This window comes from Nicotiana tabacum, chromosome 19, assembly GCF_000715075.1.
Source record: "Nicotiana tabacum cultivar K326 chromosome 19, ASM71507v2, whole genome shotgun sequence".
Lineage (NCBI taxonomy): Eukaryota > Viridiplantae > Streptophyta > Magnoliopsida > Solanales > Solanaceae > Nicotiana > Nicotiana tabacum.
The window spans coordinates 52854281-52867528 of NC_134098.1; the positions used below are offsets into that span (position 1 = coordinate 52854281).

General features: G+C 38.3%; 1 protein-coding gene across 1 annotated transcript; it reads left to right on the forward strand.

The window, feature by feature from the left end:
* Nucleotides 1-7097: 7097 nt before the first annotated feature.
* Nucleotides 7098-7511, forward strand: LOC142173484 (uncharacterized). Its single transcript, XM_075239080.1, has one exon. The coding sequence runs from the start codon at nt 7098-7100 to the stop codon at nt 7509-7511; it is 414 nt and encodes a 137-aa protein (XP_075095181.1).
* The last annotated feature ends 5737 nt before the right edge of the window (nt 7512-13248 follow it).

A 13248-nucleotide genomic window follows, 5' to 3' on the forward strand; every position in this document is an offset into this window, starting at 1 on the left:
TTGACATCGTCCTGCTACGGCGATTGGGATCAGGAGCTTCTTGGGGTTAGTAGGTTATTATCGTCGGTTTGTGGATGACTTTTCATCTATTGCAGCACCATTGACCAGATTGACCCAGAAGAGTGCTCCGTTCCGATGGTCCTATGATTGTGAGATGAGCTTTCAGAAGCTCAAGACCATATTGACTTCAGCACCAGTGTTAGTAGTGCCTTCTGGTTCGGGGATGTATACTCTGTATTGCGACACTTCACGCATTGGTTTGGGTTGTGTATTGATGTAGGAGGGGTGAGTTTTTGCATATGCTTCAAGTCAACCGAAGCCCCACGAGAAGAATTACCCTATACATGATTTGGAGTTTGCTGCGATTGTTCATGCTCTTAAAATCTGAAGGCATTATCTTTATGGAGTGTCCTGTAAGGTTTACATCGATCATCGTAGTTTGCAGCATTTGTTCAAGCAAAAGGGTCTCAATTTGAGATAACGCAGGTGGTTTGAGTTACTAAAATATTATGATATTACCATCCTTTATCATCCGGGCAAAGCTAATGTAGTTGCAGATGCCTTGAGTAGAAAGGCAGAGAGTATGGGTAGTTTGGCTTTCATTTCAGCAGAGGAGAGGCCATTAGCTTCAGACATCCAGTCCTTGGCTAATAGACTTGTGATGTTGGATATTTTAGAGCCCGGTAGAGTTCTTACATGCGTCGTTGCTTAGTCTTCACTATTCGAACAGATCAAGGCTCGCTAGTTTGATGATCCGCACTTGTTGGTTCTTAGAGAGATGGTACTACAGGGTGTTTCCAAGGCGGTTACTATCGGTGGGGATGGTGTTTTTCAACTTCAGGGTCGTCTATGTGTCCCTAATGTTGATGGCTTGAGGAAGAAGATACTAGTGGAGGCACACAACTGTCGGTATTCTATTCATCCAGGTGCTACGAAGATGTATCGTGACCTGAGGTGGCATTATTGGTGGTGACAGATGAAAAAGGACATAGTGGAGTATGTTGCGAAGTTAAGTATGAGAATCAAAGGCCAGGTGGTCTAGTTTAGCAGATGACCATACCTCAGTGGAAATGGGAGCGCATTACTATGGACTTCGTAGTTGGGTTACCGCGGACCTTGCAGAAGTTTAGGTCTTTGTCGACAGGTTGACCAAGTCAGCACATTTCATTCCGGTTGTGACCACGTATACTTCAGAGAGGTTGGCCCAGATTTATATTCAGGAGATTGTTCGGTTGCATGGTGTACTTGTTTCTATTATATCAGATAGAGACCTCAGTTTCCTTTGCATTTCTGGAGAGCAGTACTGAGTGAGTTGGTGACCCGAGTAGAGGTCAGCACCGCCTTTCATCTACAGACTGACGGACAGTCAGAGTGGACAGTCCAAATTTTGGAAGATATGCTCAGGGCATGTGTGATTGACTTTGGAGGGCAGTGGGATCGATTCTTGCATTTGGCCGAGTTTGCTTACAACAATATTTATCAGTCTAGCATCGAGATGGCTCCATTTGACGTTTTATATGGTCGACGATGTCGTTCACCCATTGGATGGTTTGAGCCCGGCGAGGCTAAGTTATATGGTATTGATTTGGTGAAGGATGCCTTGGAAAAAGGTAAAGTTGATTCAGGAGCGATTTCGCACAGCACAGTCTAGACATAAGAGTTACGCGGATCAAAAAGCGCTTGATTTATCATTTATGGTGGGCGATAAATTTCTTTTGAAGGTCTCTCCAATGAAGGGAATCATGAGGTTCGGAAAAAAGGGCAAGTTGAGCCCAAGGTTTATAGGCCCATTTGAGGTGTTGAGACGAGTTGGAGAGGTTGCTTACAAGCTCGCTTTGCCTCCCAGTCTATCGGGAGTTCATCCGGATTTCAACGTGTCTAAGCTTCTGAGATATCATGCCGGCAGGTCGCATGTGTTAGATTTAGTATGGTTTAGCTAGATGAGAGCTTGGGTTATGAGGAGGAGCTAGTTGCCATTGTTGATAGGCATGTTCTCTAGTTGAGGTCCAAGAAGATTTATGCGGTAAAGGTTTAGTGTAGGGGCCAACCTATCGAGGAAGCAACTTGGGAGGCCGAGGAGGACATGCGGAGCAAATATCCACACTTATTCGGCACTCCAGATATGATTCTATACCTGTTCGAGGACGAACGTTTGTTTAAGAGGTAGAGAATGTAACGACCCAATAACGGTTGGCCTTCTAGAACCCCGTTCCCCTAAATAAGACTCCCCGTATGTGATTTTAATATTTTATGACTCGTGGGGATGGTTTGTTTGGTTTTCGAAGGGTTCGGGTTGAAATCGGAACACTTAGTTCCTTAAGGTTGGCAAAAAGGGCTAAGTTTGACTTCGGTCAATATTTTTAGCAAACGACCTCGAAATAGGAATTTGACGATTTCAAAAGGCTATTATGATGATTTTGGACTTGGGCGTATGTTCGGATCGGGTTTTGGATGAACCGGGAGCGTTTCGACGTTTAATAGTAAAAATTTCCTTATTGAAGGTGTTAGAGTTCTTTAAATTTGGTTTGGAGTAGGTTTTGGTGTTATCGAGGTCTGTTTAGGATTTCGAGCCTAGGAATAGTTCTGTATGATGATTTAAGACTTGCATGCAAAATTTGGTGTCATTTCGAGTAGTTTAAGTATAGTTCGGCGCATTCGGAGTAAGTTGGAAGAACTTGAAGTTCATAAGTTGATTCGATTTGGTTTGGGGTGTGATTCTTAGTTTTGATGTAGTTTTATGCGTTCCGAGGGTTCGAGCGAGTTCGTTTTATGAATATAAACTTATTGGTATATTTAGACGGGGCCCTGGGTGCAATCCGGCGATTCACAGATTGAATTTGGACTAAAAAGGGCTACTGTTGTACCAGTTCTGGTGTGCTCGCACTTGCGAGCCTTGAGCCGGTGCGAGCCCGCATGTGCGTGTTTTGGTCCGCAGAAGCGGCTTGGACATGATGGCCAGTGGACCGCAGAAGCGGAAAGGTGACGCGCAGAAGCGGCCTCACTTCTGTGATGGAAGGCCCGCAGATGCGAGGAAGCTAAAGATGCGCTTCTCCTTCCGCAGAAGCGGGATTCTTTCCACAGAAGCGACCAATGCTGGGTTTGGGGAGTTCTGCAGAAGCTCACCCACGTCTGCAGAAGCGATACCGCATGTGCGTAAAACCTGTTGGGTAGAATGTTTTAAAAACTAGACTCAGCTATTTTTTAGCCCATTTTCTTTATTCTTGGGCGATTTATGAGCTTCTTGAGAGGGATATTCGCCTAGCAACTTGGAGGTAAATTAATTCTACCTATTGTGAGTTAAATACATATATTATGAGTAGATTTTAACATGTAAATTGTAAAAAATTATGGGTTAGATGAAAAACCTAGGTTTTGAAAAAAATGAGATTTCAACCACGAAAATGGTTATCGAATGGGATGAAAATTGTATTCTTGAGTTCTTGAGGTTATGGGTAACGATTCCCTACAAAACTTTCCGGAATCCGAGCACGTGGGCCCAGAGTAAATTTTAGGAATTCTTCTAATTTGGGTTGGGTAATTAATCTAATAGTTAAATTACGAATGTTTGAGCATGTATTGATTAAATTATATAATATTTGACTAGTTTCGTATTGATCGGCACCGAGTTGGGGTTTTAAAATGAGGTAAGTCTCTTATCTAACCTTGTAAGAGGGAATTTACCCCATAGGTGATTTAAATTAATGTTTACTTCTAATTGTGGAGGCTACGTACGTACGAGGTGACGAGAGTTCGTGCGTAGCTACTAATTATTCTCTTGTTAAATTAAAGTGCCTAAAATTATATTAGAACTTGCTAGAGGAAATTGCGAAAGGTCGTTAATGAATTTGCATTATTTTATGTATTATTCCTTAAAAACATTTAAGGCAAATGCTTATAAAGTATCTTTCTCTTCTTGTGGAGCGGGTCGAACACCTCGGTAGTATATAGATGCATTTATGGATCGTGCCGTACGTCCTTCGGCAGTGTACACATTATTCTGAATTGGGCCGTACGTCCTCGACATAAATTGTGCCTATTAATACTAGGAGCCTAACCATACTTGATTTTTATTATGTGACTTGTGAAGTTACAGGTATAGAAGGCGTGAATTTACTCAAAATTTATTTACTTGTAAGAAAAATTAATTGTCCTTTTATGTTGAGGAGTTGTTTTTATTGTTTCATATCCCATGCTTATTTAAAATTCTCATATTTTATTGTTAGCCCATAGTAAGTGTCGATGTCGACCCCTCGTCACTGCTTCATCGAGATTATACTTGGTACTTATTGGGTACACATTGTTTATGTACTCACGCTACACTTCTGCACTGATTGTGCATGATCCGAGGCAGGTGCACTTGACGATCACTCCGGCGTGCATCCCCGTTACCCGGAGGCCTAGTGGTGAGCTGCATTTCTGAGTGGTTCCGCAGCACCTAGGGTCTCTCCTTTATATTCATTTCTGTCTATTTCTATTTCAGACAATAGCTAGAGTTTTGTATAATCTATTAGTGCTCATACACTTGTGACACTCTATTTTGGCACACACCAATAAACTTTTGGTTTTGGAGTATTACTATAGATATGACTGCACTCAGCTGCTCTCGTTTTATGTATTTAAACTTGTTATTTCTTAAATCTTTTAAGTAAGGAAGAATTTACTTATTCGGAAATTTATTATAAGAGGAATAATCCGTGTAATTCACTATTTGGGTTGCCTAGCGTTAACGTTGAACGCCATCACGGCTCATAAGAGAATTGGGTCGTGACAAGCAGGTACTCTAGATACATGTAAATAGGCTTAGATACCACTGTCATAAATAATAAAAGTTAAAACCCCATCACTCATGAAATTCGATGCAAATCTATTTGCCCAGCGGCAGAGCCAAGAACTATTAGTAAATGTGTTTTGAAATTTAATTTTTATATATATTTAATGAATTTTTTAATATAAATACAGAATGGATTAAATTGAAGCTATTAAATTCGGATGGACCCGTATGTATCCTTCTAGCGGTACCCTTCGAGGGCGATCCTTTCAGTTGTTTGAACTATATTTTGGCCGTAACCATCGAGAAATCATCTATTGGCATCTAGTAACAATTTTAGACATCAATATAATTATTTTTACATATATAGTTATTTAATTTGAACATTTATTTCTTGTAGCACATACTTGATAGTAAATTATACTCTTCTTTAAAGTTGATAACTTTGAAATATCACACATGTATGAAAATAATGGATTATATCTTATTTAGATCCAAAATCCATATATATCATCTTTCACAATGAAAATAAACAGATTTATTAAGCTTAATTCAAAATAAGAAAATTCTTTTAACACACTACTAATATCTTGTATATAAATCAGATTAATTATTTGAAGTCTATTTCCACCGGAACAAGATTTTGTTAAGAATTATTATATTGTAGGAGGGAGTGTAGTCATCGGAAAGGAAAAAAAAGGATTAATAGAGGAAAAAAGACCACTAACTTGTCTGCTGTGGGCGCTGATGACATGTATAACCTAGCTGGGCCCAAGTGGGCTATAAAATAGTGTTTTGTGAATGAGATATTTTCTATCTTATACACTATTTGAAACCGTATTATCAAAATTGTCCCAGTTTTAAAATTTATCTGACCTAAATACGTTTTAGCTACAAAAAAATACATTCTTTTAAAATAAACTTATTTAGACGCATGATTTTGGGATAGCTTATATTTGAGTTAGAAATTTTAGACGCAATCATCGCACCATAATCAAGGCAATATATCTGTAGAATTCTTTTATTAGGCAGATTTCCTCTGGTTTTCCATAAACAAGGCAACAAACTCAAAAAAAAGCTTCCGAAGAACACAATTGCAAACAATTAGTTGCATTCTAAAGTTTTCATACGATTGCGTAATTATTTTCTATACAATTGAATTGAATTTGGCGATATAATATCAAAACTGGCGACAATGCTTCAACTCAATGGCCGGTAGGATAATTTTGGGAGATACATAGATTTTGATGTTGACAGAATTCTAGTCAATGGAAATTCAAATTATAGTCAATTGAATGCCGCAATTGTAGAGCATCTAATGATCGATATCTATGTAAAAATTATTGAGATCAAATACACTGTCAACGAACGTTGTCCTCCAATAAAAATTCGAAACGATATGGTAGTTCGAGTGTATATGGAGACGAAAAAGGAAAACAAAAACTTAGGAATGTATCCGCTGTGTATAACAGTACGTGATTTTGATTTGGAATGCAGTATGCCGAATGCGAGCACAATTACAGGTTTGCTCTATTTTTTCAGTGGTGGTATTTTTTCAATATCGAGTGTTCTACAATTTTACTATAAATTATCTAAAACTATACTACATAACAAATGTAGTTCAACTGTTATGTCTCTAGAAACATTTGAAGTGCAACTGTTACATAGTATTTAAGGTTTGAAAAAATAAAAATGTGATCACAGAACAAAATATCAGAATATACAGAGGCTTGAATTACTATACTTTTAATTGAGTGCAGGTACTTCTGATTATCGTAATAGTAACGTGGTACAATTGTCAAGTAATTGTAACACATTTGGAGAAGTATCAGGAACAGTGAAATTGATTGATATACCAATATCTCCGGCAATTGTGGAATATGAAAGTATCATAATAGCATAACATATGCCAAAAGTAATTGAAGTAGGCCAAGTTTACCAAGACAAGCAAACATTATCAGTGCAATAAAAAATTATGTTGTCATGAATAAGTTTCGATTTAGGGTAAAAAGGTCTAGTGCAAGAAGGTAAAAATATTTTATTTGTCAAAATCATATTGTGTATAAGTTGTAGTTTTTATGTATATAAATTATTTAGAACAATTTGTTGTGCATAAACAACTCTGTATTCTATAGCTACAATTTGAATAATATTTTTATAATTGTTTTTATTCTGTAGCTACCGCCTTGTATGTGTTGGTGACAATTGTACGTGACACTTCAAGTCCACCAGCATAAATGAATCAGCATTGTTCAAGGTTCAAAAATTCAACAGCTTGCACACATGATCTTTGATGGACAACACATATATACAACGCAAAGCTAATGCCATGGTAGTTAGCAGCATGGTCATGCCAAAATATACGGATCCTAAGATAATATACACACCAAAAGACATACAAACTAATATGTTGTCAGAACATGGTGTGAACTTAACATACATGCAAGCTTGGAGAGCAAAGGAAAAGGCTTTGGAATTTTTGAAAGGTCATCCTGCTGATTTCTACAGTCGGTTGCCGAGTTATTTATATATTTTGGAGAAGACTTATCCGGGATCGGTAGTGAAATTGCAGAAGACTGAAGATGACTGTTTCTTGTATGCATTTGTTGCTCTTAGTTCATCCATCAAGGGTTGGGAGAATTATAAGCCAGTTGTAGTAGTTGATGGCACCTTCTTGAAACCGGCATATAGGGGAGTCATGCTAACATCTAGCACAATGGATGCAATAAGTAATGTGGATTAATTATAAATATTGTAATAAAGTAATTTATGAGACTATATTTTTTTATATTTTCAAATTTTATTATTAAAATTGAATTTCTTTTTGCTACCTATGTGATAGGTAGCATATTACCACTAGCATACGCCGTTGTTGATTCAAAAAATGACGCATCATGGAGGTGATTTTTTGAGCAATTCAAACATGCATATGGTGAAAAATCAAATATGTGGTTGTTTCAGACCGGAATGGGAGTATCTTGAAGGTAACATCTACAGTTTATACCGGCATGCCATATTATGCTTGCATGTGGCATATTTAGATAAATGTAAGGTCAAAGTTCAAGAAAGGTCATCTAAAGTTAAGCGGATTGTACTTTGCCACGTCACAACCATACACGCTTGATGAATTTAATGAAAGAATGTCAAAGATTTAAGAGATCGACACGCGTGTTAAATCATACCTATATGATATTGGTTATCACAAATGATCTCGGGTACATGCTATGCTGAACAGAACATGGGCGATGACATCAAATATTATAGAGTCCTTGAATGCGGTAACCAAAGATGCAAGAAAGATGCTCGTGATTGAACTATTAGAGTACATGAGGACTCTTCTTGAACGTTGGATTAATAAAAAATTATTGAATACAAAGGATATGTTCACATACCTTGGAAAAAAATATAACAAAGAGTTGGAGGACAACATGACATTATGGCAGAAGATGAGAGTAAGTTATGGTCCATAACATGAGATAATTGATTTCATCAAAATAAACATATATTGATAATTGTAGATGTGTTGTAGTATAGTTGTAGATATTTTGTATTTTATCAAGTGCCGGCAACTTGTTATATGTTTGTAATAAAAATATAGGTGAGAGCTTCAACAAATTACATCCATACTTTGATAGAGGGTGTGAAACACTTCATTGTTTGCCTTCAAAATAAGAGATGTAGTTGTGGACAATTCCAACTTGATGAACTTCCTTGTCCACATGCTTTGGTGGCTTTCAGGCACAAGAACGAGTCTTATGAAAACTATTATTCTTCTTATTACATGAAGGGGGCCTTCTACAGACTTATGAGATATAAATAGACCATCTACCCGATGAAAGCAAATAGGATGTGCCACAACATATAGCAGAAAATGTTGTACTGCCACATACTGGGAAAAGGCAGCCAGGGAGACCTCAAAAATAAAGATACAAGCCATATGATGAAATAAATATAAAGAAGTACAAGGTTTCATATGGCAACTGTGGACAAGAAGGGCATACCAAAAACTCTTGTAGGAATGCTCCCAAAAGGAAATAAGAATTGATGTAGTATAATATTTTTTACTAAATACTTTTGATGATAATGTGTCCTTTAAGACCTATTCAGTTGTATTTGTTGTGTTCTAGACAATTATAGTTGTGGCATAATTGTGTTGCTAATTTGAATAAAGATTGTCTCCTATAATGAATGTTTGATAAACAGATTTTAACTCTTAATGCCATTGCTTTGTAGTTGTTTTGTTCAATAACTACATTTATTTATTAATTTTAATCTTTTTGTAACAATACTGCTAATTAGACAGAATTGTAGTTATGATGTAGAGAAATTGTTATATGAGAGTTTTAGTGTATCGTTGCTTGAAACGTCCTTCAATTATAAAGCTAAACATTTGATACGTTACATTTAGAGTAACATATGTTAACATAATATGGTAAAAGAAGACAACAGAAAACATATATTATAGAGTACCAATATGGAGATCAATTACTAACAACTTTCAACAAAAAACAAGCTACAAATGTTTTCATTTGTAAGTAGTGCAATTCTAGACAACATAACAAAACAAAAGCTAAAACAACTTTAGCACAAATCTGCTACAAATAAACTGTTGCTGAATTGTTCTTAGTAAATAATTTTCCTACAATTTTAATACAATCCAGCTATACCTAAATACTTTCCCTAAATAATAGCTATTGAAAAGGAAAACTAATTCTTTTTGGTCCGGATTCTTGTTCTCTCCCTCACAGCTGGTGCACCTTTTCTTCTTGCTAATCTCCTAGTCGCCTCACTTTTACTAATTGCACCAAGCTCTTGCTTTTTCCTAGCATTATCCCAAAGGAGCGCTCCATAGAGTCTATAGTATTGATCAATATCTGAAAGGTCTTCCTTTGAAATCGAGATTTATCCAATGCTGACATATTCTGCAAATTCCGCCACGTATACACCGCAATCACTACAATAAATACTAGGGGAAAAGTGTAATGACCTGACCGATTGTTTTACTTTATAGATCCCCGTTCCCCTAATTAAGACTCCCTGTATGTGCTTTTACAGTTTTATGACTTGCGGGGATGGTTAGTTCGGGTTTGGAACAGATTGAAATCAAAACACTTAGTTCCTTAATAATAGCTTAAAATAGTTAAGTTTGACTTGAGTCAACATTTTGAGTAAACGACCTTGGAACCGAGATTTGACGGTCCTAATAGCTTTGTATGATGATTTTGGACTTAGGCGTATGCTCGGACTGGGTTTCGCATGCACCGGGGACTATATTAAAAGTTGGCGCATTAAAGGTTTTTAAGTTCTTTAAATTTGGTTTGAAGTAGGTTTTGTTATTATCAAGGTTCGTTTGGAATTCCGAGCCTGCTAATAGTTATGTATGGTGATTTGTGACTTACACGCAAAATTTGGTGTCATTCCGAGTATTTTAAGTATGATTCGGAGCGTTTAGAGTAAGTTGAAAGAACTTGAAGTTCATAAGTTGATTCGATTTGGTTTGGGGTGCGATTCATAGTTTTGATATTATTTTATGTTCTGAGGGTTCGATCGAGTCCGTTTTATACTTATGAACTTGTTGGTATGTTTGGATGGGGCTCCCGGGGGCCTCAAGTGCTATTTGGATGATGTCCGGAACATGTTTGAACTTGGAAGAAGGGCTGAAGCAGCAACAGTTCTTGTGCGTTCGCACCTGCGAGAAACTAGCCGCAGGTGCGAGCTCGCAGGTGCGAGCCAATGAGCGTAGGAGTGTATGGGAGTGGACTGGCCAGTGTCCGTAGATATAATGACCCGGCCGGTCGTTTCCAGATTTGTAGCCCCGTTCCCCCTTTTATGCTCATTTTTATGCTTTACTGTTGTTTATGACTTATCGGGTTAGTTGGTTCGGGTCCAGAGGGATTTCAGGGTGAATTGAGGCACTTATTCTCATAATTGAAAGATTCAGTTGGAAAAGTTGACCGGATGTCGACTTATGTGTAAACGACCTCGAATTTAAATTTTTACGGTTCCGTTAGCTCCGTTGGGTGATTCTGGACTTAAGAGCGTGTCCAGATTGAGATTTGAAGGTCCGGCGTAGAATTAGGCTTGAAATGGCAAAAATTAAAATTTTGGAAAGTTTGACTGGGAGTGGACCTTTTTATATCGGGGTCAGATCGGATTTTCGGAAGTTGGAGTGGGTTCGTGGTGTCATTTTTGACTTGTGTGCAAAATTTGAGGTCAATCGAACGTGATTTGATAGGTTTCGAGATCGTTTGTAGAATTTGGAAATTTCGAAGTTCATTAGGCTTGAATCCGTGTGTAATTCATGTTTTTGATGTTGTTTGAGGTGATTTGATGGTTCGACTAGGTTCGTATTAGGATATAAGACTTGTTGGTATGTTTGGTTGAGGTCCTGGAGGCCTCGGGTTGATTTCGGGAGGTTAATGGACTTGGTTTTGAGTTGGTGAAACATCTAAAGTGTTGCTGCTACTGGTTTAACCGCACTTGCGGAGTGGGCACCGCAGGTGCGAGCCAGCAGAAGCGGGAAGGTGCCCGCATAAGCGAAAGAGAGGAGGCTTGGCAGTGGCCATAAGTGCGGGGTCATTTCCGCACCTGCGAGGTCGCAGAAGCGTGTCTATTACGCAGAAGCGCTTTCGCAGAAGCGGATAAGGAGCGCAGGTGCATTAGCTGGGAACTTGAGTGGTTTTTGCAGATGTGGATAGTTTACCGCAGGAGCAGTTCCGCGGGTGCGGAAATATGGCCGCAGGTGCGAAAGTCCTGGGCAGAACATATAAATACGTGACTTCGAGATTTTTCACCATTTTCATCATTTTTAGCTCGGATTTTGGAGGTCTTTGAGAGAGTTTTTGAAGAGATTACTGAGGTAAGCTCCTTGTGTTCATTTTTCTTCAATAATGATGATTCCCCACTGATTTTCCACCTAGTTGGTGTGTTTTTGAGGTGAAATTTGGGGGTTTGAGGTTAGGAATTTGGAGAGTTAATTTTGGGGATTTGAATGGCGATTTGATGTCAGATTTTAAAAACTTTGGTATGGTTAGACTCGTGAGTGAATGGGATTTTGGATTTTATGACTTTTGTCTGATTTCAAAACGTGGGCTCGTGGGCCGGCTTTGAGCCGATTTTGGATTTTGGCTATAATTTCGTATTTTTCTTGTGGAATTGATTCCTTTAGCCCGTATTGATTGTATTGTACTGTTTGTGGTTAGATTCGGGACATTTGGAGGCCGACTCACGAGGCAAAGGCATTTTGGAGTAGAGTTTTCTCGGATTGAGGTAAGTAATAGTTTTAAATCTGGTCCTGAGGGTATGATACCCGAATTTTGGTGTTATATGATTGTTGTGGAGGTGACGCACATGCTAGGTGACGTGCGTGTAGGCGTGCACTGTGGGAATTGTGACTTGGTCCATTCCGTGAAACTAAGAAGTTAAATAAACTTGTTGTTAGCTATATGCTCTTCATGTGTTATAGAAATTTGATTGTGAATCATGTTAGAGACCATATTTAGGCTATGTGTTGGTACTGTTGGGATCCACAAAGGTCATGTTACATGTTGAATTACCTGCTAAATGCTATTTGTACTCAGTCTCAAGTTTTATTCACATATCATATCTCAGTCTCTATTATTCTTGTTGATACATCATATTATTGCTGTTTGGGCTAATCTTCCTGATTTCTGAGAGCTCGAGAGACTGGAGAGATTGTTGACTGAATGAGGTCGGGGGCTTGATTGTTAGGACATTTATGGGATCGGGCTGCACGCCGCAGCATGTTTTTATTGATTTATGCCATGATTGGCTTGATATAGCGCTTGGGCTGAAGGATCCCCTCCGGAGTCTGTATACACCCCCAGTGAGCGCATGTACCTACTGAGTGCGATGCCGAGTGTCGAGTGATGAGTGACTGTGAGGAATGAGCGACTGAGTGGCTGTGAGGAATGCGTGATTGTGAGGTTGGAGTGAATGGAAGGACTGTCTGATTGTTTCCCTGAGAGGCTGTATATGATTGAATTGTTGTTGCACATCATTGCCATACATCACTGTTTTTGGAAAACTTCTGAAGGATACTTTTATCTGGTTTTTACTTGAATTTGGAATGAATAAAGTGATTTGACTAAATTTGCCGGATTCGAAAGTATGTCTACTTTTCTTGTTGAGACTACTTAAAATGAATTATAACTTTGTAGCTCGTTACTATCTTTCAGTTTCTCATTTATTATTATTACTTACTGAGTTGGTTGTACTCACGCTATACCCTGCACTTCGTGTGCAGATCCAGGAGTTTTTGGATGCAGAAAGCGTTGATATTTCACGTAACTGACCGTTGGAGATATCGAGGTAGCTGCCTTATCCTTTCTTTCATTATATTTGGATCTAGACTATTACAGTTATTTCATTTCTAGACTGATTATGCATAGATGCTCATGGCTTAGTGACACCCGATATTGGGAGCTAATTCCGCCCTAGTGTTTTGGGTTTTATCCTGT

What these genes read in the sequence shown, in the direction of transcription:
- LOC142173484 (XM_075239080.1), top strand. Translation starts at nt 7,098, where the DNA reads ATGGTAGTTAGCAGCATGGTCATGCCAAAATATACGGATCCTAAGATA.